This window comes from Prosopis cineraria, unplaced genomic scaffold, assembly GCF_029017545.1.
Source record: "Prosopis cineraria cultivar Desert tree isolate PC_DT_omini unplaced genomic scaffold, ASM2901754v1 PC6, whole genome shotgun sequence".
In the NCBI taxonomy this organism is placed as follows: domain Eukaryota; kingdom Viridiplantae; phylum Streptophyta; class Magnoliopsida; order Fabales; family Fabaceae; genus Prosopis; species Prosopis cineraria.
Window position 1 is genome coordinate 9,870,487 of NW_026555337.1, and position 24,630 is coordinate 9,895,116.

The window sequence follows — 24,630 nt, forward strand, 5'->3', positions numbered from 1 at the left end:
GTACAAGGGTATTTTAGTTTAATTTTTTATTTTAAAATATAATTATTGTAATTAATTAATTTTTTAAATTGTATGATGAGTTGGTTATTTTCTTTTATATTCATAAACATCGGGAAGTATAACATATCATTAGACAGTGTTGGGGTTTAATATGATGTAAGAGTGCCGACCTTTATTTATAAAAGTTTTAGAAGGGTTATATATTTATTATTTTCCCTCATGCTTCTATAATTATGAGCTACGTCTAACCACCTTTCTGAAATTAAGGAAAGGTAATTTCATTAATTTTGTCTAAAAAAGAATAAAATTTTCCAATTCTCGCATTTTATTTTTTTTAAATTTTCTTTACATTCTCTCTAATAATTAGTGAGTAATATTAAAAAAATGTAATAAATCTCACCCTTATATTAAATATCATAATTCTCTCTCAAAACTACTACTACATACGTTTCAAATTGTAAGACACTTTTAAAGAAGTTTTTTCATTCCAAAATATAAGACGCTTTGAGTATATTAAGGTTTCATTAAATGTGTCAAGTCCAATATTACCCTTCTTCTATTTATAATTAATTTTTATCTCTTCTCTTTTTAATATATTAAATGATTGGTATTTTTAAAAGTTTATATTTTTATTTTAAAAATATAATGTTGTTAAGCGTATTTAATGAGGTTCATTGGTATGTGATATTTTGTCTAAAAGTGTCTTACAATTTAAGACGGAGGGAGTAGAATTTATTAAACCTGTAAATTTCAATTACTATTATTTAATGCAACACATTCAATGCACAAAAACTCTCCAATTTTCAACTCTTAATTAATAATCCCTTCATTAAAATAAATTCTCCCTTTGTCCTCCTATATAAAAAGTTTTTTAAAATTTTTTTGTCCCTAAATATAAGGTATTGTTAGCATATATTTTAATAAATAAATTATTGTATCCTTATTACATTGGAAAGTGAAGAGGATAAGTACTCATAACTTTATTTTGAAAAAAATATTTATTTTTTATAATTAATGACGAAATTGAAATATTGTTGTGTTTTTTTAAGTATATAATAATTTTTATTAGTTTGCATGATCTAATTAAAAATATCTTATACATAAAGACGAAGGAAGTACTCTATGAGATATTTTTAATTGAATTACACTTCTAATTAGTTAGTTAATTATCTTTAAACTAATATCGTTTTTTTATATTTGTCCTCATTTAATACCCCCTCTATTTTCAAGTATAAGAGAAAATAATCAACGAACACAATTTTAAAATGTTTGGTTAAATATAATAATTGTGTTTAAAATTAAAAAATTTGTACTAAATTATCCCTGTAGTTAACAAAATAAATTTAGATAATTTGAGAAAAAATTGATAAATACTTGAAAAAATATAACTTTAGGTCTCTGTACTTTACTTATGTTTTGTTATGAATCTTTGTACTTTTTTTTGGTGTTCTAAATCCTTTCACTTTTGTGTTTTGATGTTTTAGGTCTCTAAATGAACAAAGTATATGGACTTAGGGCACCAAAAAAAATAATAAGACCTATAACAAATGAAAGTAAAGTATAGAAATCTAAAGTTATATTTTCCCTAAATACTTTTTAAAATTTATAGTTTTATTTATAAAAAAAATAAAGTGACACATGTTAGTTTCTCTTATAATTGAAAACAGAGGGAGTAGGTTGATTACAAATTAAAAAATTAAAAATTCCTAATATTTTTACTATCAAACCTTAGAAAAATATTTTATATTTTTAAAATGAAAGGTATACCTAAATGTGCTAAAAAAGATGGGCCTATATAAGAACATACATGACATACTATCATGGCCTTCCAAACTCAGCCCAATGGCCCAATATTCAAATGGGTCGAGTCAGGCGTTAATTTTGACCCGACAAATCTTGTGCGGGTTGATCCGGACATGCGCTGTTCGCTTTAAGGGGCAAGGGTTGATGAATGTGCGAGTTGCGAAACAGAAGAAATGAAGCTGTAGTATATTATTATCAGAAGTCGCTCGAGGTCCGTTCAATGCCTGAATTAATGCCTTTCGTCTTCAAAACCTCTGATGGATCCCTACGATGAAGAGAGGTTGAGAAACGAAGTCATTTACCTTCACAGTCTCTGGCATCAAGGTCCTCCAACGCCTCCAAACCCTCGTCCTTTTCACATTCCGTGTAATCCTCCAACCCATTCTTCGATTCATCAATACAAAGTTAACCTTAACCCTAGACCCCCTCACCCTTTTGTTCCTAATCAACCTAGACCTCTCCCACCCGTAAACTCAAGCACTTTCAAGAACAAGAACAAGAAGAAGAAGCCCATACATAAGAGGGACAGCAAGAAACGGACTCAACCCGACCCACATTTAAAGTTGGATCCCAAGTGGTCAATGCCGACTCAAGATTCTGCTCCGGTGATCTCGGGATGGCCGCCATTGGAGCCCCGTCCGACTCAAGCGGCCCGTCCATTGTCAACGGAAGAAAGGGAGAGACTGGAGGCATTGCAGGTGCAGTATAAGGCGCGTCAAGCTTGCCGAGAGTTTTTGTTCGGTTCTGATGACAGTGATGACGCTGAAGATGAGGAGGAGGATATGGACGATGATGATGAGGCCAAGGAGATAAAGGAATTCTTTTCGACACTATTCGGAGAAAATAATGAGTTAAGGAGTTATTACGAGAAATGCTGGGAAAGTGGGGAATTTCGTTGTCTGGTTTGCGGTGTGGCCGATAACAAGAATGCTGGAAAGAGATTCCATGATTGTGTTGGTCTTGTGCAGCATTCAATGTCAATTTCGAGGACGAAGAATAAAAGGGCTCATAGAACTTTTGGAAATACTGTGTGTAATGTTCTGGGTTGGGATATTAACAGGCTTCCAACCATCATCATCAAGAATGAGGTGAAGCCGGCTGAGGCAGAGGTACTTAACCTTCTGGAGTTCAATTTATGCATGCTTATTGCAAGTACAGTGGTGTTTATATAATTAGCAAAAAACAGACGTTCATAGTCTTGAACTTTATTGGATAAACATAAAATAATAAGCTTTGATACAAGTTAATCCATTAGGTATTCCTGAGTCGCTAATATGCAACTGAGTTTGTTATTTTTAAGTATAAACTTTTGAATTTATTAACTTTTTGGAGGTTAAGTTAAAGCTAAATGATCGGATAACTCTGAGGATAAATAGTGTGGTAGTTTGATTTGTTTATTCCTGGTTTTTGACCTTTTGTGATCATGTAAGTGTGTTGAACTAAAATAACATTGCAGGACAAGACAAATGAGAATGCTGCTGATGGAAAAGATGGTTCTTTATCTTCTCATATATTAGACAGTGAAGTATCCGTGGAGCAGCTTGGTGAACCAGTTAAACAGGACGTTGGAGTTGTTCATGAGGCTATTAAAAGAGTTAATGAGGTAACCATTTATGAATTTATAAATAGTGGGTGAAAAATGCAAGATCAACAAAATGTTGGAAACTTGTCATTAAAATGTTCAAGTCATAATTATTGATGGTATGTGGTGGCAACCCTCACCATCAATAGATATGGCTTGAACAAGATTCTGATAGTTGTTGACCATCATGGTTGTTGATAGTTGTTAGTGCCTACACAAGCTTCTGCTCCAGTGGTCTCAGAATGGCCGCCATTGGAGCTTTGCCCAACTCAGGTGGCACGTCCATTGTCAGCGGAAGAAAAGGATATACTTGCGACGTTGCAAGTGCAGTATAAGGCACGTCAAGCTTGTCGAGACTTTTTGTTTGGTTCTGATGACAGCGATGATGGTGATAACAACAATATTGATGGTGATGAGGATGATATGGATGATGATGATGAGGCGGAGGAGATAGGGGAGTTCTTTAAAAAACTATTTGGAGAAAATAATGAACTGAGGAATTATTACAAGAAATGCTGGGAAAGTGGAGAATTTCGTTGTTTGGTTTGTGGTGTTGCCGATAACAAGAATGCTGGAAAGAGATTCCGTGATTGTGTTGGTCTTGTGCAGCATTCAATGTTGATTTCGAGGACGAAGAATAAAAGAGCTCATAGAGTTTTTGGAAATGCTGTGTGTAATGTTCTGGGTTGGGATATCAATAGGCTTCCAACCATTGTGATCAAGGACAAGGTGAAGCCAGCTGAGGCAGAGGTAGTTAACCTTCTGGAGTTCAATGTATGCATACTTATTGCAAGTAAACTGGTGTTTATATAATTAGCCAGAAAAACTGATGCTCATGTAGGTTTAATCTTGAATTTTGCCAGGTAAACTAAAAAACAACAAGCTCTGGTATAAAGTGAATCCATTAGGTATCCTTAGTCACATATATGCAACTGAATTAGTTAATTTTATTGATAAACATTTGTGTTTACTAAGTTTTTGGAGATTAATTGAAGCTTAATGGTGGATAACTTTGAGACCAAATTGTTCGGTAGTTTAACTTGTTTGTTGCTGGTTTTTGTGATCCAAGTACGTTGATGGAACTAAAAATAACATTTCAGGGAAAGACAAATGAGAATGCTGGTGATGGAAAAGATGGTTCTTCTTCTGATAAACAAGACGATAAAGTATCCACGGAGCAGCTTGGTGAACCAGTTAGGCAGGACGTTAAAGTTGTTCATGAGACTGTTAAACAAGTTAGTGAGGTAACCATTTATGTTATAAATAATTAGGAGTGGGGAAGCAAGGCAAACAAAATATTAGAAACTTGTCATTAAAATGTTCAAGTCATGGTTTGATGGGTTGTGGCAGCAACCAACCAACTATTGCGATGAGGTGTCTTGGAGCCACAGTGAATCTATAATATATAGTTCAAGTATTTTGGAACTGTTTGAATTCCATTAAATTCTTTTGTATCTGCAAAGTTCTTAAAAGAAAGATAATTTCAATAAAAATGTTGGGAATCTTGTTGAGAATACCACAGACGTCAATTGCCAGGTCAGACAAAGTGAGGAACATTTGGGGAGAAATCTTCTTACTGATTCATACCTTACTCTTTTCCATGTTGGATTCCTTCTCAGTTCTTGGAGTTTCTTTGATGCTTGCTGATACGTTGCTTTCAATGCTCTCTCTTTTTTTTAAGAGTGTGAACCGATGACTATATTTTATTGGTAATTAATGCAAAACACAATGTCTCCTGTCTTCGAGACATTAGTAAATTAGTAGAGAAATAGTTAAACCTCCCAAGTACTTAGTATATGCACAAAAATGTTCTGAGCCCTTGCATGCAGAGCTTAGACCAATGTCAATTGATGTGCCATACAAATATGAAACGCTGAAGTACTTGATTTCAATATATAATCCATTTCACACTCACAACTATGAACACAAGTACATAGTCAGCATTATAGTAAAATCCGACCAGGTTACTTGTACCAGCACCCACCGAAGGCTTTTAAGAGAATTCTGTGCTTTCCCAAAAGTCTTTGTACCTTATTAAGAAGATGGCATCTTTATGACTTCGTGGCAGTTATGGGTATTTGTATGCCCTGTATGGTTATGTCTTGAGATCATATAGTTGCCTTGGGAATGCTAAATTGTTAACGAGGCTTAACATGGTTTTTACAGGGTAAGCCTGATAAGTCTGCTGATGCTCAAGTGAATAGAGCTTCTGATTAGAATTGTAAGGAGGATCGTGATGTTCATCGCGCGAGTTCTGATTTGCATTGAGAATTCAAATAGGAAGCTGATGTTTATATAGAAGATAGGGAATTCCCTTATTTCCAACTTACCAAGGGATAATTTTGTACATTCCCCTGTCTGATGCCATTAGTTGGGTAGTTAGTACTTTGGTCTCTTGCTTGTGTTCGTAGCTCTTCCAGCAAGAACTTTCATGCGTGGAATGTGAATATCTCGACTAAGCTAACATATTAGAAGCGACAATTTCGTGAATTATGGTTTTATTGTTGAGGGGTTTCACATTGATGTACACGAAACACGTTATGTAATTATAATCTAAAATTTACAAATTGATACTCAAGACAATTAATTGACTTTTTAAAAAAGTTGATAGCTTTTTTTTCAACTCAGATGCTCCAATTTCTCAAATTTTACTGTTACTCTAGTATCTATGTTGACATGATATAATATTACTTTTAATCCCTCAATTATTTCAGTTATTTGATCTTTTAAATTTAATTTTTATCAATTTAGTCTCTTAAATTCATTTTGACTATCAATTTAGTCTGTTATTTAAAAAAGAAGTAATATTATTAAAATTTGTTAACAAAGATAACATAATATTAATTGCAGTGATATATATTTATGATCAAAAAGTATATTTAGATGGGATAAAAACAGACGCTAATTTTTTTGGGAAAAAAACATAATAAAATATATTGTAAAAGATTATAATATAAATGTTAATTAAAATGTTAATTTGTTCTGATTTAGTTACATATACATATCAAATTATCAATATATTTTACACATTAAATTATTTTCAGAGTCTATTTGTGTTTTAAAACAGTAAAACTTAAAGTACACATAATAATTGAAGAAGATATAAGAAATTAAAGGAATAAAAATTAAATTTGAAGATTAAATCAATTATCTCCGATATTATCATTCAAGAACGTTTGACCGTTGGAAGGAAGGACAAAAACAAAATGTTACTTCCCAAGCCCTTGAATCTTTGAATCATTCAAAATGTTTAAATTAAACTTGACCCTTATATAGTTATATCTGTAGGAGTTGTTTAAAAAAAAAAAAAAAGTACAATTCACAAGCAAAAATCAACATAATTCTTTCCGCCTCGTACAATAGCACCAAGATCACCCTATCTATACCTGTTGGTTTCTCTTGTAGCATAGCATGAGCTTATGCCACCATTCTTGCTCATTGTCTCTAGTAACTCATAAAAGTGAAGCTCATAGAGAAATGCATTAAGAAGGCGTAAACTCCGGCGATAAACACTATCACTTTCATGTAACCAACAATATCGTCAAAATATGCAATTATTAGCTTCAATAATATCTTGGTTAGTTCAGTGTCCAAAATTATTTTCTCAGAAGCTTGAAAAACTATCTTTCAAGGTTCAGGCTTCCGAGCATCAAGATCTGCAGCTCTTAGTAGCCCTTGTTACCACGAATCCTAGCTCTCATGTCCACCTGATAGAGGAGACAATGAAAAAAGAAAGATCAGCTGTGTCGTAATATAGACACACATTCATTTTAATCTTTTCTAACACGAAAAACATACATTATAGTTTCACAGGAGGACTGCATTTTACCTCCCAAAAATAGGACCTTATTACAATATCGAGGCAAACTTTAGCAGTAAGGGGAAGGGAAGAAAGAGGAAAAAACAAAAACTCTTGAAATTTGGATTAAAATGATATATCAAATGCCAATTAACATTGATTGCAAGAGACTACTTCCTCATTTCAATCTTCATGGATGAGGCTCCGGCAAGGATTAACAGGTAAAGAGGCCATATGACACGGGAATCACATGGCTCCTAAGAGTTATTTTTAATTAAGATCAAATGTTTTCAATTTACACCAGAGCTCAGAGAACTGTTTTGTTACATTTTTGAACTTTATACCAAAACTGAATTGTGAGCCCTATGCCCACAGGGAGTTTGGGACGTCAAATTGTCAAACTGTTCGCATTTTATAGGTTAAGGCAGCTTCCTATGTGTTCTATATTATGTATCGATATATTAACTTCTAAATAGATCCCCTGTTTCCTACTAGAGCGGTGTAAATATCAAGTATCTTCCTTGGAGTAGAAGCTACATGCTACATCCGGTGAAGGACCATTTATTCGTGCGTCCATAGTTTATTACTGTTCTCAAATCTTCAGATGTACCGCAAGGGAGCACTAACACATTTAAATAAGCTGTTCCTGTGATCTAACTTTAACTACGATATCAAGGCCTTAATGTTAAGGAAAAACTTATACACTTAAGGCACTTGTTTCCAATTAAATTAAGACATGTGGATGTTCTATGGATTATTTATTCCATAACAAACTCTTAGTATTAATATTATTAATGCATTAAAATTCACTTGTCAGGATTTGATTGAATAAAAGTACATTAAGTATATAAGACTAAATACATAAGTCTTGCCCTTATGTTAAATGGACAGAAACTAAAATTTGCATGAAGGCATTCCAACTAGTAAATACACAAAACAACCAGATCGAGTTGTTCAAGAATCAACACAAAACCTCCAAAAAAAAAAAACAAACAATAATGATGATGATGATTCAAGTCCAAACCAACTTTAAATTCTCTAACCAGCAGCACATCATTTATCCTTTGAATAACAAATGCCAAAAAAATTATACCTAAGTTATGTCCAGACAGAAAGAATTAACCTATAAGTTTGTAAGCAAAAGAGAGATTGATCTGTTTCCAAACTCAGGTACAATCACAATCAAAATGTTTTGAACAGGCCAATATTTCCTTGCAGACAACAGATGAGTTGTATGACCAAAATGGCACAAACTAAATCAGCTGGATCTTCCAAAGTAATGAATTTAAGGTCACTTTTCGCTCAAAATTTCTTACTTAAAGAAACTGTAACATTAAAATTACAACAACATGCAAAACCACCCTAGCCTAGATGCTCAGATCTATCCTACAGAATAAAAGTACTAAGTTCCAAAGAAGATTTCAGCCAATATCTTAGTCCACCAAACAGAATAGATGGTTCACATTAATCCAACCATTATCTACCAGCATCTACAAAAGTAAAAGCACAAAGGAACTGCAAATATTCAATAATATAAAAAGTCATTCACGACTCTTTCTTGTCCCCACCACTTTGAATAATTTTTAAAATGGTCCTCAAGAGATCATCATCCATCTCCATCACTTCAAATTCATACACAGAATCTAATAGCATTCACAAATATTTAAAAAATAACCCTTTTTTGAGTAAATAAAAGTTACCCAATAGTTCGCATTATCCCAAGTTCCAAGCTATAGAAATATCAGATGGTTTGCCAAAATTCACCTCAAAATATATCATGCCATGGGATTCAATAAATGCAGGGATTTTCTAAATGGTCAGTGTAATCCCATAAGAGACAATGAAACACAGAAATCAAAGTAGTCAGTCATGAATGCTTAACACTTGTAATTGTCAACTTCTGGCCCATTTCAAGCTTGAAGTGTTATTTATTAGCACAGCATTGCCAAAAAAAAAAATTAAGACTAATAATATAATCAAGTCCTTCAAATAGGTTCCAAAAGGCTTGGCTTCCAAATATCTTTGAAGGCAAGAATTGCTCCCCCATCTTCAATGACATGCTACGGGCATGTTTGGTTTGGGGGGGAGGGGAGGGATTTTGCCCCCCTCCCCTTGCTTGGTTTGTAAAAATGGAGGGGAGGGGAGGGAAATCCAAAATGGGGGATGAGGAGGGTAGGGGTATAATATACCCCTTCTATAATATGTTAATCTAAAAAAGTCTCTCTTTACTGTGATGTGCCCTTCTGTTCAAGTTCTATTCCTCCTCCTAACTTGCACCATCATTTTTGTTCCCCTCCTTTTATTTTATTTTTGCTATTCCTCTATTTTCTTTTCTTTTTTTTTTTGTCATGTTTTGTTATTCTTTCATTTTATGTTAATAAACTTACTGCTTGCTCAGACCTTTGGTTTATAAACTTTGAATAAATTATTATTGAATATATTATTGGCAATATATATATATGAACTATGGATAATTATATACTTATAATTATATATTAAAAATATTCATAACATATTTTATTAGGAAAAAAACAATTTTACTTATTTAAGGGTAAAGTTGTCTATATATATATATATATTTTTTTTCCCTCTCCTTCCTTCCCTCCCCTCCCCTCCCCTCCCCTGAACCAAACAGGCCCTACATGTTAATCCTCCCATTTCTAAATCACATCAAATTTTGACTGAAATTGAGGTATTTTAAGTGCTTAGAGAGGCAGTCAATTGGTTACGTATTGACTAGAAAAGAAGTTATTCTTCTTTGTTCAGGACATAGGGGCTCAAATTTGAACCACGACATCAGTTTGTACACTGGAATATAATTAGCGATAAAATTGCTTACTTAGTCTAAAGTTAATACACCTAAATAAAGAAAGAGTATGGGTATGGGTATGCATGTGAAATCACAGAACAAGGAAAGATGATTAATCAAGGAAGAAGATAGCCGCTTACCTGGCCTCTCTTGCAATTGAAATAAGTTTCCCTAAGTCCAACACACTCACTAGGTATTGACGGAGCCTTCTCTCCGGCACATTCCCTATAGGTTCGATTCTCAACCTAATTTTTCAATCCATACACAAAGCCGTTCTTACAACATCCAAACTCTTAGAATTACAGACAAACATTCATCTCGAAAGTAATCAGTTCATAAATACAATAGTCCAGACGAACCTTAACACAATCGGATTCGCTGAGACACTTGACGAGTTCCATAGCTAACCCCTTGCAAGATTTGGACATTGCGTCCCAAATCACTCGCTATCAACAAAAGACACGAATTACGTCAATTACAAGAAACAACCTAACGTAGAGAAGAACTATAAACAACAATTTAACTTCGAAGTTATTCTTCTCATATAACAGAATAGATTTTCTTACATGTTCACTTTCGGAGAGGTTCCAGAAAACCCAGACTATTTTTCGTCCGATTTGGTTATGTTACGGAGATGGCGAGAGGGGCCCCTGTATTATGAAGACGCGTTTGTGATGGTAAGTACGACAACGAGGGTTGCGAGTTGGTCCTGTTACAATCACCGACGACGGAGGCGTGAGCCGGTTTTGTTCGAATACTCCAACGACGGGAGAGCGACAACCGGTAGTACCTCAATGGTCCGATTGCCACTGAGTGGTGTTCACGGCAGTGACTCTGGTGAATGGTGTGGCGGTGGGTAACCTGTTCAGCGACGGAGAAAGATCAACGAGTGAAAGAGGACAGAGCAGGGGTGCTTCTGTATTTGTGTAATGAATAATAATTTTTTAACTTCAATTTTTATAATTAATTAATTGATAATGTCAACTTAGTTCAAGGGAAGAAAAAACTTTTATCTTTATAGTTTCATTGATTATCAATTTAATTCTTATAATTTTAATTTTTTTAATTCACTCCTTTCAATTACATCAGTTTGTAATGGCATAGTTGACACTCCTTATATTTTAAATATTCTCCAACATAGCATAACAGTGTTAAAATTAAGATGATGTATCCAGTGAAATTTTAATTAACATTTGGCTTAGATTAAAATTTTTAAAGTTTTTCTAAAAAAAATAGAAAGACATGAACACAAGGAACATGGAAAACACAAACTCCATCTCTTCTCTGTTGTAATTAGTATTACGATCCCTCTCTTTGGCAAGGTTTATTGCTCTGTCCTCAAACATAATTTATCTTTTCTTACCCTTTGACTTGTTTCTTTTTTTATCTCTGATTTTTTCTTTTTCGGCTACTTCGATTTGTTTCTTTTTCAAAAAGTAACTCCAGTCTCACTGTTTGGGTTATAAGTTTATAATTAAATCTACTTTTCTCTCTCTCTAGTAGTTGCTATTGGTTTCCCTTTTCTCTATCTCCCCTTGTTCTTCCCTGTCAATTTCAACCTTCGCCCCTTTGCTTTTTTGTTGTCTTATCTCTTCTATCATCGTTGGTAAATATTTGGTGCGAGCTTCAGGAAGGGAGAAAGTGACACCAAGGAGAGAGAGAAACAAGAACACAAACAAAGAAAGAAGAGAACGCTGGTTGTAGAGAGAAAAGAGTGTCAAAACCTAACATTACAAAGGAATTAGTCTTGTCAATGCTATGTTTCATTGAAAGAAGGAAAATTTAGAGGAAGAAAAGATGAATCGATATTATTAGATGGATCATCAATTTTGTGAAGTGATAGTATTAAATGGATCATCGATTTTGTGAAATACTACTTACCATAGATATAATAATACACATTATTCACTCTCCTTTAGTTCTACTCAAACACAATCAAACATAAAGTTGTCCTTACTGTTCAAACAAAAGAGATTTGTGATAATCAACCAAACCCTTGACTTTATGATGGAAATGGCTTATGGTTCACTAAAAAAACAATAAATCCAAAATGAAGTTCCATCTCTTCTCATGAACACAAGGAACATAGAAAACATAGACTCCATCTCTTCTCCATTGTGATTAGTGCTACGATCCTTTTTTTGGGGAGGTTCATTGTTCCATCCTCAAATATGATTTTCCTTTTCTTAGCTTTCAACTTGTTTCTCTTTTGCTCTCTAATTTTTTTCTTTTATGCTTGATTTGTTTCATTTTCATAAAGTAGCTCCTATCTGACTATTTGGGTTGTAAATTTCTAATCTAGTCTCTTATTTTCTCTCTCTTGTAGTTGCCATTAGTTTTCCTTTTATCCACCTCCTCCTATTCATTCCTATCAATTTCAACCTCTTTTCCTATGCTTTTTCATTGTCTTCTCTCTTCTATCATTGTTGGTAAATGTCTGAATTTAGTGTGAATTTCAGGAATGGAGAGTGGGACTCCAAAGAGAGAGAAATAGGGAGAACACAAACAAAGAAGAAAGAAAATGTTGACTGTAAAAAGAAGAGCGTCAACACTTAAAATTATGAGAGAATTAATCTTGTCAGTTATGTGTTTCATTAAAAAGAAGCAAAATCTGAGGTAAGGAAAGATGAATCAATATTATTAGATGGAGCATTAATTTTGTGAAGTCATGTTTCACTGAAAAAACAATCCAAAAAAAGCATTTTCTGCATTCTTGCTTTTCCCTAAAGATTTATAATGAAGTTCCACGCCTTCCTTGCATTTTGCCTTTTGTTTTTTTCTGTTTTCTCTGTTTTTTCTCTTTTTGGTTGGAGATATCTTGCCGCATCATTGCTTGTATACGGCTCAAGTATTGTCAAATGAAAGTATGAAACTACTTAACACCCACATCAGCACAAATATAAGAGTTTGCTGCACTTATGGGGATTTGACGTGTTTGACAAAGCCAAATATAGGGATGGATTTACTCACATTTAAATGCCAAGGACCGATTTGCAAATTCAGATAAAGTATGAGGATTGAAATATTAATTTTTCAATTTTTTAAAGTGATACAACTTAATTCTTATAATTTATAATAGTAGCAATTCAACCCCTGGCTCCTCCACAATATCACTAACAAATTAAAATATTGTTGACATGTAGGAACACTAGCATCAGTTAAAATTGGGATGAGGAATCTCTTCATTTAATTGAATCTATTGTTAAAATAGACTCACTCAATTTAATGCAGCGATGTCAGCGGTAATAATTAAAAAAGTGAAGGGAAAATGGTGACAGGGAAATAGAGGATTTCTTTGTCCATAAAATTGGTATACTGCTTTATAGAATTTGAGTGTTTCCTTTCATTCTCTTCATATCCGCTTAACCTGAGCCATATCATTTATGATTTGTTAACATAGATAAATGTTTTTTTTTTATGTTTTAACCATATTTTTAAAAACTTATCTTTTCAGTACACTCAAGCTTGTTATTATTGGAAGTGATTATGACACAGCATTGTATGACTGTTCTATCAAACATGGATTCACGTGTTAACCTCTTCTACCAGATCTAACCTCAATTGTATTTAAAAATTTGTTTGTAATGGGTAAAAACTAGTTTTTATTTAGTAGTTTCTTTTCAATTTTTGTTTTACCAGCTTCATTAAGTGCTTTAGGGTTTTTCTGTGCGTTAGGGTTTTAACATCTAGCACGAGCGGAGAAACTGGTTCTCCCTCCAGCGAGGGCGGCGTTTTCGTCCAGTTGAAAGATAATTGGATCTGGACTTTGGAGTTTACATAAAACAGAGGGCCGTTTTCGTTCATTGAGAATATCAAAGAGCCCATACGACGGACTGGCCCAAACCAAGGGCATATAAGAAAGGAAGAGGAAGGGGAGGATTCTTCCTCATCCTTATTAGGTACGCAGAAAAGAGAGCCACAGTCAGGGAAGAGAATGGCAGGGATTGGACCACTTTCACAGGATTGGGAGCCCGTGGTGATCCGGAAGAAGGCACCTACAGCGGCGGCGAAGAAGGATGAGAAAGCTGTCAACGCCGCTCGTCGATCCGGCGCCGATATTGAAACCGTAAAAAAATGTATTTTTGATTCGTCCCTCGGCTGGGTTTTGTTTGGTTCATGAACAACTACGATTTTTTAGATCTCTTTTTATTGTTGCAATACTTTCTGAAGAATTAAATCGGGACCTTGGAGAAGAGATAAAATTAATTCAATATTTTAATTAATTCAAATTGAATTTGTCGGCTTGAAGCTTAGATAATTTCAATCTGACACACGAAGAGTGGGGGTTATAGAAGATTCACAATTGTTTTGAAACTGGTGTCTTTTTATCTGATGGCCAAGCAGAAGGTGCCCTTGTTCAGGGTTTTCTTGTGTGTATAGGTTGTTGCGTTGGCATTTAGGTTGACAGAATATTGTTTTTACTTTGTTCCCTCGTTGCTCCCTGATGTGTATCTGCTTTTTTGCTCATAAATTTTTGATTTGGTAGTTCAGTAACTACTCTGTATATCTGAGTCGTTGCCTGTATGTTCAAGTTTGACATGCCTGTATTTTATTACCTCATATAATCCAAGTTTTACTCGTATTTAGTATTTCGTTATTTGTCCGTGGAATTGTTTGGGCAGGAAAGAGATAGTTGAAACTTAAGTTGTGAAGGTAAAGTGAAAATCAGGCTTTGTATTCGATCTTGTAGATGTCTTTAATCACAAAAAGTTACACATCCGAGGGTATATAGTCGTCTTGTTTGAATTATGAAGTTTAAGAATTTATATTGAAATGATTTACAACTGGTACAAGAATCGAAGCGTGAAAAGACATCCTGACCTTGACTTCCTTCAGTATTTTATAACCTTATATTTTGTACAATCTGCAGTTAATGCTGCGACAAATAAAGCTGCCTCCAGCAGCACTTCTTTGAACACAAGGAAGCTTGATGAAGAAACTGAGAATCTTCATCGTAAGTAGATGTTTTTTTTTATGCTTTTTTCTCTTCTTGCTGCATCTTTAGCTGTGATAGAACAGGCCTAATACTACTTTTTGAGTAGATACAACCTAGATGGTTTGGTTTCTCTGAATTTTTAGATGTAGAAAGACTTGTTTAATGCAGAAGTATTCAACACTTACCATAATAACTCCTCATAAATCTACCGTATGTTAGTTACTCATCTACCCAATGTCTTTCCTGAAGATTTACTTGGAGGAAGTGTTTATGAGTGGGATTTTATCAATGGGAATGCTTAACCGTCTGTGTTTTAGTAACCATTATAAGTGATATTGAAAATTATTCACTGAATCATAAGGGATGGATTGGACTCCTGTGAAAACGAGAAGTAGTTAAAATTTTGTTATAATTCTTTTATGCTTCTTTGACTAATGCAGTTGGGGGGAAAATAGTAAATTAGAATTAGAGTATTAAAAAAATGAAAGAATTTTCATTTTCTTCTCTATCTTTGAAAAGAATTAGAGTATTAAAAAGGAATTATAATACGGGGTTCTTAGGGATTGAAAAGGGGGAAGTGTTCCCCACCTATTCTTTTTCTCTCAAATTTTAAACCTTCAAACAGGGAAAGTTATGTTATGGTTTAAGGAGATGAAGAGAGAGAAACAAAGTAGAATAGATAAGAAAGTGGAAGAGGAGAGACGAGAGAGAAAGAGAAACAGAAAATAGAGAGAGATAAGAGACGAGAGAGGTGGAGAAACTGAACAATATTTCTGGGTTTTTCAATATATCCATTATCTGACTTACACGGGATCTTATATAGACCGTTGCAGAAAATCCTAACAACTAACTCCCTAACTAACTAAAACTATTTAATCTGTATTCTTTACATATCAATGCTCCCCCCTTCAAAACCCTTGATCCCAGGGGTCGACAATCTGAACCCAAAGACAAAAACAACAAATAGAACTAGAACTCTAGAACCAGCAATGAAGACACATCCCCACACAGAGAAATTGCTATTCTGCTGTCCCTTTTCCAGTATCTACGGTGTCTTCTGCTGCATCAGGTTGAAGCTCAATCTGTTGTATTTGCATCTGCTGAGTTGGTGAACATCTATGGCCTCTAAAGAATGGCTTATGACAATAAAAACAGAGGTTCTTTGACCGAAGATCATCGTCTTTTGTGTTCAACATCTTTGTGACTTTCACATGAGTTGTTGAAGAAAGAGGCGCTGGAGACGAAGGAGCAGAGGAAATGGACCCTCGTTTTGAAGAATTAGAGTGGGCCTCTTGCGAAATGACATTTTTGCCCTTTGTGAAATTGGACCCATTTTCTCTAGCTGCCACTTTTGTATCCTTCCACCTTTTAGAGAATTGTGAGATGCGTAAAGGAGGACGCAATAGACCTGCCCAAGATGATCCATCTCTTCTAGTCTTATCAACACCCTTGTACCCATCAAAAGCCTTCGTCAAATGGATCTCCTACAATCGTGCAAGGAGTTAAGCATCCTAGAGGGTAGTTGGTTTAAGTAAACGAGCAGGTCCAACAACTCGTTCTTGTAAACCTTCAAGATAAATTTGCACCATATGATCCTCCATTAGGTCAGTCTTACACATGATTGCATCAAAAGCGTCATTATAATATTTGAGATTCCCTGTTTGTCAATCGCATGAGCTCTACCATAGGCGCTTCATAGGTAGGTCCAAATCTCTTATGTATTGCTTCTGAATATTCTTCCCACCCTATCACACATCTTCTTCTTGCATGCATTAGGGTTTGATGTTGTTGGAAGGCCTTCTCATCAAGATGAGTATTAGCCGCCATCACCTTCCATGCATCAGGGGTGTTATCAATTTGGAAATACTGGTCGCACTTCAAAAGCCATTCAAGAACATCCCCTCTCTGAAATTTTGGGAATTCCATCTTGGTAAATCTAGTAGGAGGTTGGTACTCCCTTTCTTGCCGTTGTCGATGGTGCCCTTCTCCTCCAATTCATCTATGGTGTTCTTTTGCTTCATTAGAATCTATCTCATGATGAGTACAAGACTCCTCCACCGTGCAATCAAGTTCTGCAATTTGGGCAGCGAGGGGTTTGATTTGATTTTCAACAATATTGAGTCTTGTGTTTGTATGGCCAGCCATACTTGCCTGGGAGCTGGTGACGGGCATACAAGGGAGGAAGGAATGGCTCTGATACCACTATTATGATATAAGGAGATGAAGAGAGAGAAACAGAGTAGAATATAGAAGAAATTGGAAGAGGAGAGACGAGAGAGAAAGAGAAACAGAAAATAGAGAGAGATAAGAGACGAAAGATCAAAGAGAGAGGTGGAAAAACTGAACAATATTTGTGGGTTTTTCAATATATCCATTCTTTGACTTATATGGGATATTATATAGACCCTTGACAGAAAATCCTAACAACTAACTCCCTAACTAACTAAAACTATTTAATCTTTATTCTTTACATATCAAGTTATTGGGGCAATGACATTTAAGTTGCAAAAGGTTGAATTAATAATAGTTAGATCTCTGAATTTTTTTATTGGGGCAATGACATGTAAGTTGCAAAAGGTATAATTTTCATGTTTTTACTTACTGCAAATTCTGTCTGGCGTTCTCCTCTTATATACTGCAGTCATAGTATCTCTATTTAGGCCCTTAATTTTTTTTTTTTTTACTCAATCAAAATGGATCTTGATATTTGTCTGGGATTATGCATGTTCTTCCGATGAATAATTCAAGAGTATGTACATGCAGTGTATTGGATGATTCAGGCAGAAACTTGTTGGATCTATTTGTGCTATTTTCTTTGCTGCTCCCAATAGTTTTCCACTTTAAGTCATTTCGCTATGATTGGTAGCTTTTATTTTTTGGAAATCTATATATTTCAAAGTCTTTTGTATGTCTGATTCGATTTGCAGATGAACGGGTACCAACTGAATTAAAGAAAGCCATCATGCAGGCTCGGATGGACAAAAAGCTTACCCAGGCTCAACTAGCTCAGGTCCTTTTCTCTGAAACTTTTTGTCAGTCCCCCCCTCCCCCTCATAAAAAAAAAGAGAGAGCTTAAACTAAAACTAAGGGCTAAGTATCATTATAGCACAACTTTGAACTGCAATGAAGCACATGGTTTGGTTTTCAAACGAACTGGAATTGTTATGGTTTTTTTATTTTTTTCTCCTCAAGCTTTGCTTACCCTTGTAATTTCAAAAAAATGTTATGGCCTTGGTTTTACTTTTTGCTTCCATAAAACTCATGCATTTCATTTCTCGTAGATGTATTTTCTCCTTCAGGTTCTTCTTTTGCTTTAGCTTCCATGGTACTGACTCACCTTTTTCCTGGGTAGATGATAAATGAGAAGCCTCAAATTATTCAGGAGTATGAATCAGGTAAAGCCATTCCAAATCAACAAATATTAGGTAAACTGGAGAGAGCTCTTGGTGCAAAACTGCGTGGAAAGAAATGAAGTAGTATAAAGGATAGAATGGCATTGAATGTCAGCTGTGTCCAAGTCTTTCAACTGGCGTTGTATATGAACTTTCTCCTGTTGTCATGACTTCTGTGCATCATGTGTTATGTCATGCTGGTGTGTTTTGTTATCTAAGGCCTAAAATAAGGTTATGTTTGCTTAAGTTTATTTCCTTGAAACATGTCTGCTTAAGTGATCCCGAAACATGGTTGTTTCATTGTTCTATATTTGAATCGGACCAATCTAATGTTTTATTAGTTTTTGCTATCATTAAATTCTTCTAATAACTATACACAATTGAAGATTTTGCAAAAGAAAATATCCAAAAATGACGATATGAGGTCAAACAATTATTCGCTTGCCAGTTTTTATAACAGAATCAAGTAGTGAACACTTGTCCCTGAAAATGGTACTCAAGATTTGTCCAACTTCATTCTTTATTGATTACAAACCATGTGAGAGGAAAGGATTGATTTTTCCCCCTTTGGGCCAAGGGAGGAATGGATTGGTTGAGAGACATATAGTCGGCTTATTGTGGCCTTTTCAGACACTTCAAAGTTCAAACGAACTTGCGTGGCTTTTCAAACACGCTTGTGCATGTTCTGGGCCAGTGTTCTGTGTTGAATGACAACTTAAGTGGTGACTTTGGACCTAAGCAGTTTTGCTGTCTGAAAAAGGACTAAAGCATTTTCGGTGTCTCTTGGGGAAAAAAATGTCAATGATAACTGTAGCCCCAAATAGACTTGACTTGTCAAACACAAATAAATACTTTCCAAGTACAAGGATGTTTGGCTATCATTTATTTGGTCCAAACCGATTTTTACAAAGCATAGTTTTGATATATGTTTGATTGGGTCATGAACTGATTTTTGTTGAAAGGAATACGAAGCGAAACTGGATTTTGCAACTGGGGAAAAGTTGCTTCTAGGAAGATGGGTTTTGGAAACGGAGGCTAGCATGCTTATCTAGAGTGTTTTTTGGTTTTTTGTTAGCTTGAATTAAAGTGCAAGAGCAGCAAAACTTACTGTAAGAAGTCTTTCTTGCAGCTTGAAATCATATTAACATGACACTGTACAGACACAAGCAAAAACGTCTGTACCATTTCAGCATTATAAAGGCATTAGCTTACATAGATCCTTTTTGAACGGAAATTCAGAAACGTTAAAAATTCATATTTTATCTTCACCAAGACTAGACAAGTTCATATTGTATAATTATTTATAACTTCGAGTATATGATCTTTTCCTTTTCTGTATGTCATGCAAATAGAAAATGCCAAATTAAAAAAGAAGTGTTTGCCAAAATTTTGATTCTGTTTTTTTGTCATGCAATTAAATTTTTCAAAAAATAATTGTTTAATCTTTGAAGCTATAATTTCTTAATCATCAATATACCTCACTTTTGTACTTCAGAAAACCAAAACAGGAAAAAGAAAGGCTTTGTAACACCTGGACATCTGTGTAGGACCCAAGGGAAAAAGAGTACAAATCCAAAGGCTTATTTCTCTCAAAGCAGGAAGAAAAACTGTGGGCAGGACAGAGCAAGATTTGCTGTTCTGCATAACTTGTGTTTTACCTGTCATTATATTAACCCGTATGGTTAGCTGGAAATTACTAACCACCACCGAAAAAAAAAAAAGAAGCAAAATCTCAATTTTAAAACAAAAAAAAAAAAAATTGAATGAAGCAAGATGGGTTGATCAAACGAATTCGAATGGAATACAGTAAAAGCACATGATTCTGTCGTGCGTATCGATCACGCTATTTGGTTTTAACCTTCAGCCTTTATCAAAAAAGCAGAAGAAGAAGAAGAAAGAACAACGATTCCCCAGAACATTTCCAATACGAAAAAGAAAAAGAAAAAGTCATGATTAGCCAATGCAAGAAACCGAAAGCATTTGCCCAGGACAATTTAAGATCCATTTGATTATGGAAGATGTCATTACCCTAGGGATAAATGAACAGCATTTACATCAACTTCCCTGAATCAAATAGTAAACTATGCGGGAAAAAAATATTTAATATAACTATTCGTTCATGACATGCATAAAATAAACAGGCATAATGCCGACCAAAAATATATATTCACTCACAAGCCAGTTTAGTGCCAAAGCTAGTTAGGCAAATGGCAAAGGCCTGAAATGCAGAGAGTGGCTTCCTGTAATCCATAGTGAAAGTATCATCCCCTACTTTCCCGAATTGAAGAACTGTTTCCTCAACTCCTTTCCCTCCTGGTTGGCTTCGGTCCACTGTAGCAACCAGCTGAAAGTTCTTCACCGATGCTATAGTCACCCGGCCATGGAAATTTAAGCACCAGCATTGCAAATGGTCGTGCCACCTCGGAGCTTTGTTTTTCAAGATTGAGTATTCAGAGTCAGCATATTCTGCATTTTTCGTCTTGTGAACATCCAGAGATCTGCTATCTGAACTTTCTCCTGATGATTGGTTTGGGAACTTCAGTGAGCAAATCATCCTCCTTGGCCCTCTTGACTTCAAAAGGTTGAACTTGTACGATACCTGCCCCACCTCAAAGTTACCAGCAGGAACTTGAGGGCTTATTTGTTTGCATGCAATTCGACGGCTGGCCCTGCCATTTGATGGCCTTGCGCCACAATGGGGCGGCTGGCTATCATAGATTGTGAAGTTCGTGCCAAGAAAATCTGAGCTGTCAAGAGATTTCACTAATGAGATTAATACATGCAGCAAAAGATTGATTGAACACTGACCACATACTAACATCAAGCATCTAACAACACACATAGCTCTGACAATCATTTTGAGAACATATACCGTCCATGTTGGAGGTATAGACAATAAAGATGTCACATCGCATCTTACTCAAACTTATTTTCCCGTATCTTAATGTCTTTATTACAAGGGAGTGTTTTGTTTACACCAAAAGAATGTTTACCTTAACTTTCCAACATAGGCATTACTTCCTTGCGATATGTCATCAGCATCAAGTGAAAGTATATATTCGATACCAGAACCACGTCTATATCTCTTAGCTGCCAAGAGAAACTTACCCGTATCTGTGAATGCTGACAAGAGAGAGGAAAGGAGACAATAAAATGAGCAGACATTTCTAATTATTATTTTTTTTTTTGGGGAAGTAAGAAGCAAACTTCATTAAAAACAAAGTAAAAAGATAATTTCTAATTAACTGTATTAGAGGAAGGAACACAGGAATCAGAAAGAATGAAAACACATATCATGAATAATTCAAACAAATAAGCATTCAAATTGTAGAACAAGTATACTCAAACATAATAAGTATACCAAAATAAATAATATTTCTTCTTCTAATATCAAAATAAGTATGCTCAAACAAATGAAATTCAAGGCAAAAAACATGAAGTAGAATCTACAACTTTTGCACGTCGCATACCATTATTGTTGACCATAGTCGGTCATCCAATACTGAATCCGGTCAATTGAAAGCAGTGTCATGTCATTTGAAAAATATTCTTCACTTGTGTCAAAGTTAAATCATATTGAGTCAAATTAGGATGGCTACAGTCATACAATTCACAAATTAGATACCGCCCACTTCTAGCTTTCACACATACAGAAGACATTACTCAGTCAACATGCTGCCCTGGAGAAAGGGTGAAGCAGACCAATGAAGAAGTCATTATTGAATATTTATATGGAAGGGGGAAAAAAGCCTTCTACCAATACTTACTTACATGGAGGAATAAGGGCAAGATATAGGTAAAATGTCGAAGTCTTCTTGTTCCTCTTTATAATACATTGGTGGGGTGAGTCACATGGTCCAGGCTGCAAGTCAAAGAAATGTTACAGAATTGTTGACTCCATGCCTTAATTTAATATGAGTTCAGTGCAAGAAGAAAGTTACCAAACAAACAAAATGCTCACAAACAATAGTGAAACGCTGTATCGTTTGAAGTAAACAAATATCAAATGTATTACTGTCCTTAGACAAATAAAGCATCATTAGCCAAAAGCATAAATGAAATGACTGATTCCAACAAGGGATACGAAATGATAACAAAGTAACGCAAATCAGGAAAAATGAATTCGGCAAATATTTCTTCCGGTTAAACTTACATGAAACCCAACCACTTATGTGTAAAGATGACACGTCACATCTAAGAAAACATCTCACAAACTAAAGTTAGTTCCATAGTACCCAGAAATGTTAATCAATGGACTCACAATTCGATTTCCTTTATCGAACTATCCAGACGATATTGCTAGATTTCCCGCGGCTCGAGAATCAATGCTGATCCTCACAGAAAAATATTATTCAAAATAGAGACCCCCAAGCTAACATTTCAATTGGATAATGTGAATTAAGAGATAAATTAAGGATGCAGCAAAAAATCAAAGAATATTCAAATCACTTGACAATTGAAATGAAATGCAGGGCACCACCCAAGCTCGACCAAGTATCAATCATTTCTCCAGTCCCACGGATCACACTCACAGAAAACCAGAGCAAGTTCCACGGGATCATATACGCCCTTCAAATAAACCAATAACTAAGAAAAGAGGGGGGGGGAAAAGGAATCAAATTCCAAGAATTACCTGCTTAAGGCAAGAAGGAAAGGTAATTCTGCCGCCGTTGCGCGAAGGGAAGCGCACGATCTCCTTAGTGATATCCCTCCACCGCTTGCACACGCAGGCGCAAGCAACGACGTTTCGGCGGTTGGGCCACTGATCCTCGGAGGCCTCAACACGAGAAAGGATCTCCCCGAGAAGCTCCGGCAGCATAGTGGCCCACGAATCGCCGTAGGGCGGAGAGTCCGTGGAGTCACCGCGGTAGTCGGAATCACCGGCAAGCCGCCCCTTCCGCTCATCTTCCTCGATCGCCCTAACCTCCTTGAAGGATCTACAGAATTTCCGAGAGCTAAAAAGGCTTCTCAGAGACATAGCTTAGGGCTCCGAACTCTCATGAGAGAGAGACAGAGAGAGAAAGAGGGGGAGAGGTGGGATTTACACAGAGAAAGTTACAACTGGGAAAAGGAGAATAGAAGTTAGAAATAACTCAATTCATTGGGGTTGAGATTTGAGATTGAATCATACAAACCCAAACGGTGTGGTGCGGTAATGATAAAATGACAGCCTGGCGAGGAAACAAATCAATGAGATCATTGTCAACAAAAGAGAAAATTCAATGAGATCGCATGCGCGTTTGTTTACAATTTTTCCTCGAACATAATTAATACTATTGCATTCTCTTAAATCTGTTTTAGTTAATAATTTAATCTTTTAAATTTAATTTTATTAATTTAATATTTTATATTTATTTTAATTATCAATTTAGTTCTAATTATTTGAAGATATAAAACAATGTTAGAGTCTTTTATTAGCCACATATTCAATTAACAACTACGGCAATTGTTTTTTTTTTTTTTTCTGGGCCAGTAACAACTACGGGAATTGATAAAAAGTAATAATAATGTAATTATTTATGAAAAAAATAAAATTAAAATTTTTAAACAAAAATGATAATAAAATTTCTCTAAAATATATAAATAATAATTTAATCTCTCAAAATATCATAATTCTCATAAATTTTTTAAAAATTTGTTATCATTAATGAATTTATATAAATTATTAAATTGTCCTTATTGATAAATAATTCACAAGTTTTGTTTAAATATTCATAATTTTTTTATATTTACAATAATAAAACAGTAAATCATAACTTTACATATTAAATTTCTTATTTGTTAAAAAATAAGATTTTAAATTTTCGCCATTAAATAAATAAATATTATTTAAAATAAGAATAAATTAGAATTATAGAACATACAAAAGCATGAGATACCAATCGTTTAGAAAAAAATTGCAACAAAGGAGGGCAATAGCGATCATTTTAAAAATTATGGGTCATTCATCATAACGTGCCATGCTAAAACTAATTTAGTTTACATGATAGTCGATATTCTATGTGTAAACGTTGAGGATAATTTGCTTGAAATTTCAAAGTTTATAATCAAGGACACTATTTGAGTAATAATTTAAGATCTGTGACCTTTATTAATAAAATGAACAGTTACGGCGTTAGAAAAATTAATGATCATGGTTCATTTTATTATGAATTTAAAAGTTTAGAATTCGTTTTATATATTTTAAGAATTTAAGGTTCATAACATTTTTCGTGCAATATTTTAGGGTTCATTTTGCTCTTAACCCTACTAATATTCAGACTTATATATACAAACACTCACTTAGATGTGTTAATTTAAGCCAAATTA

General features: G+C 34.7%; 4 protein-coding genes across 5 annotated transcripts; 2 read left to right on the forward strand and 2 right to left on the reverse strand.

Annotated features, from left to right (window-relative positions):
• The first annotated feature begins 1,959 nt into the window (after window positions 1-1,959).
• LOC129314545 (uncharacterized) lies at window positions 1,960-5,875 on the forward strand. 2 transcript variants are annotated; one of them, XM_054958020.1, is made up of 5 exons: window positions 1,960-2,912; window positions 3,260-3,406; window positions 3,587-4,159; window positions 4,486-4,629; window positions 5,552-5,875. In XM_054958020.1, the coding sequence occupies exons 1-5, from the start codon at window positions 2,061-2,063 to the stop codon at window positions 5,600-5,602; spliced, it is 1,767 nt and encodes a 588-aa protein (XP_054813995.1). In that variant the 5' UTR covers window positions 1,960-2,060; the 3' UTR covers window positions 5,603-5,875. The 2 variants fall into 2 exon arrangements, with proteins under 2 accessions (XP_054813995.1, XP_054813996.1); XM_054958021.1 differs by having other exon boundaries at window positions 3,587-4,135.
• Window positions 5,876-6,676: 801 nt separating this feature from the next.
• On the reverse strand, window positions 6,677-10,899 carry LOC129312970 (uncharacterized). Its single transcript, XM_054955775.1, has 4 exons — window positions 10,560-10,899; window positions 10,353-10,439; window positions 10,134-10,238; window positions 6,677-7,092 (listed from the first exon to the last, which is right to left on the reverse strand). The coding sequence occupies exons 2-4, from the start codon at window positions 10,419-10,421 to the stop codon at window positions 7,051-7,053; spliced, it is 216 nt and encodes a 71-aa protein (XP_054811750.1). The 5' UTR covers window positions 10,422-10,439; window positions 10,560-10,899; the 3' UTR covers window positions 6,677-7,050.
• A 2,841-nt stretch (window positions 10,900-13,740) lies between these two features.
• Window positions 13,741-18,661, forward strand: LOC129313452 (multiprotein-bridging factor 1a). The gene is made up of 4 exons (XM_054956571.1): window positions 13,741-14,069; window positions 14,864-14,947; window positions 17,857-17,939; window positions 18,282-18,661. The coding sequence occupies exons 1-4, from the start codon at window positions 13,928-13,930 to the stop codon at window positions 18,399-18,401; spliced, it is 429 nt and encodes a 142-aa protein (XP_054812546.1). The 5' UTR covers window positions 13,741-13,927; the 3' UTR covers window positions 18,402-18,661.
• Window positions 18,662-20,289: 1,628 nt separating this feature from the next.
• On the reverse strand, window positions 20,290-23,443 carry LOC129313206 (tubby-like F-box protein 7). The gene is made up of 4 exons (XM_054956172.1): window positions 22,955-23,443; window positions 22,093-22,183; window positions 21,315-21,444; window positions 20,290-21,068 (listed from the first exon to the last, which is right to left on the reverse strand). Exons 1-4 carry the CDS (start codon window positions 23,297-23,299, stop codon window positions 20,489-20,491), a joined length of 1,146 nt encoding a protein of 381 aa, XP_054812147.1. The 5' UTR covers window positions 23,300-23,443; the 3' UTR covers window positions 20,290-20,488.
• Window positions 23,444-24,630: the final 1,187 nt, after the last annotated feature.

Coding starts and splice junctions, on each gene's coding strand:
- LOC129314545 (XM_054958020.1), top strand. CDS start 2,061: ATGGATCCCTACGATGAAGAGAGGTTGAGAAACGAAGTCATTTACCTT. Junction 4,160..4,485: donor TTAACCTTCTGGAGTTCAAT/GTATGCATACTT, acceptor ATAACATTTCAG/GGAAAGACAAATGAGAATGC. Junction 4,630..5,551: donor CTGTTAAACAAGTTAGTGAG/GTAACCATTTAT, acceptor TGGTTTTTACAG/GGTAAGCCTGATAAGTCTGC.
- LOC129312970 (XM_054955775.1), bottom strand. CDS start 10,421: ATGTCCAAATCTTGCAAGGGGTTAGCTATGGAACTCGTCAAGTGTCTC. Junction 10,239..10,352: donor GCGAATCCGATTGTGTTAAG/GTTCGTCTGGAC, acceptor TTGAAAAATTAG/GTTGAGAATCGAACCTATAG. Junction 7,093..10,133: donor TCAATTGCAAGAGAGGCCAG/GTAAGCGGCTAT, acceptor CTCCTCTATCAG/GTGGACATGAGAGCTAGGAT.
- LOC129313452 (XM_054956571.1), top strand. CDS start 13,928: ATGGCAGGGATTGGACCACTTTCACAGGATTGGGAGCCCGTGGTGATC. Junction 14,948..17,856: donor AGAAACTGAGAATCTTCATC/GTAAGTAGATGT, acceptor TTCGATTTGCAG/ATGAACGGGTACCAACTGAA. Junction 17,940..18,281: donor CCCAGGCTCAACTAGCTCAG/GTCCTTTTCTCT, acceptor TTTCCTGGGTAG/ATGATAAATGAGAAGCCTCA.
- LOC129313206 (XM_054956172.1), bottom strand. CDS start 23,299: ATGTCTCTGAGAAGCCTTTTTAGCTCTCGGAAATTCTGTAGATCCTTC. Junction 22,184..22,954: donor TTCCTTCTTGCCTTAAGCAG/GTAATTCTTGGA, acceptor TTTGACTTGCAG/CCTGGACCATGTGACTCACC. Junction 21,445..22,092: donor TCTTGCCCTTATTCCTCCAT/GTAAGTAAGTAT, acceptor CTCTCTTGTCAG/CATTCACAGATACGGGTAAG.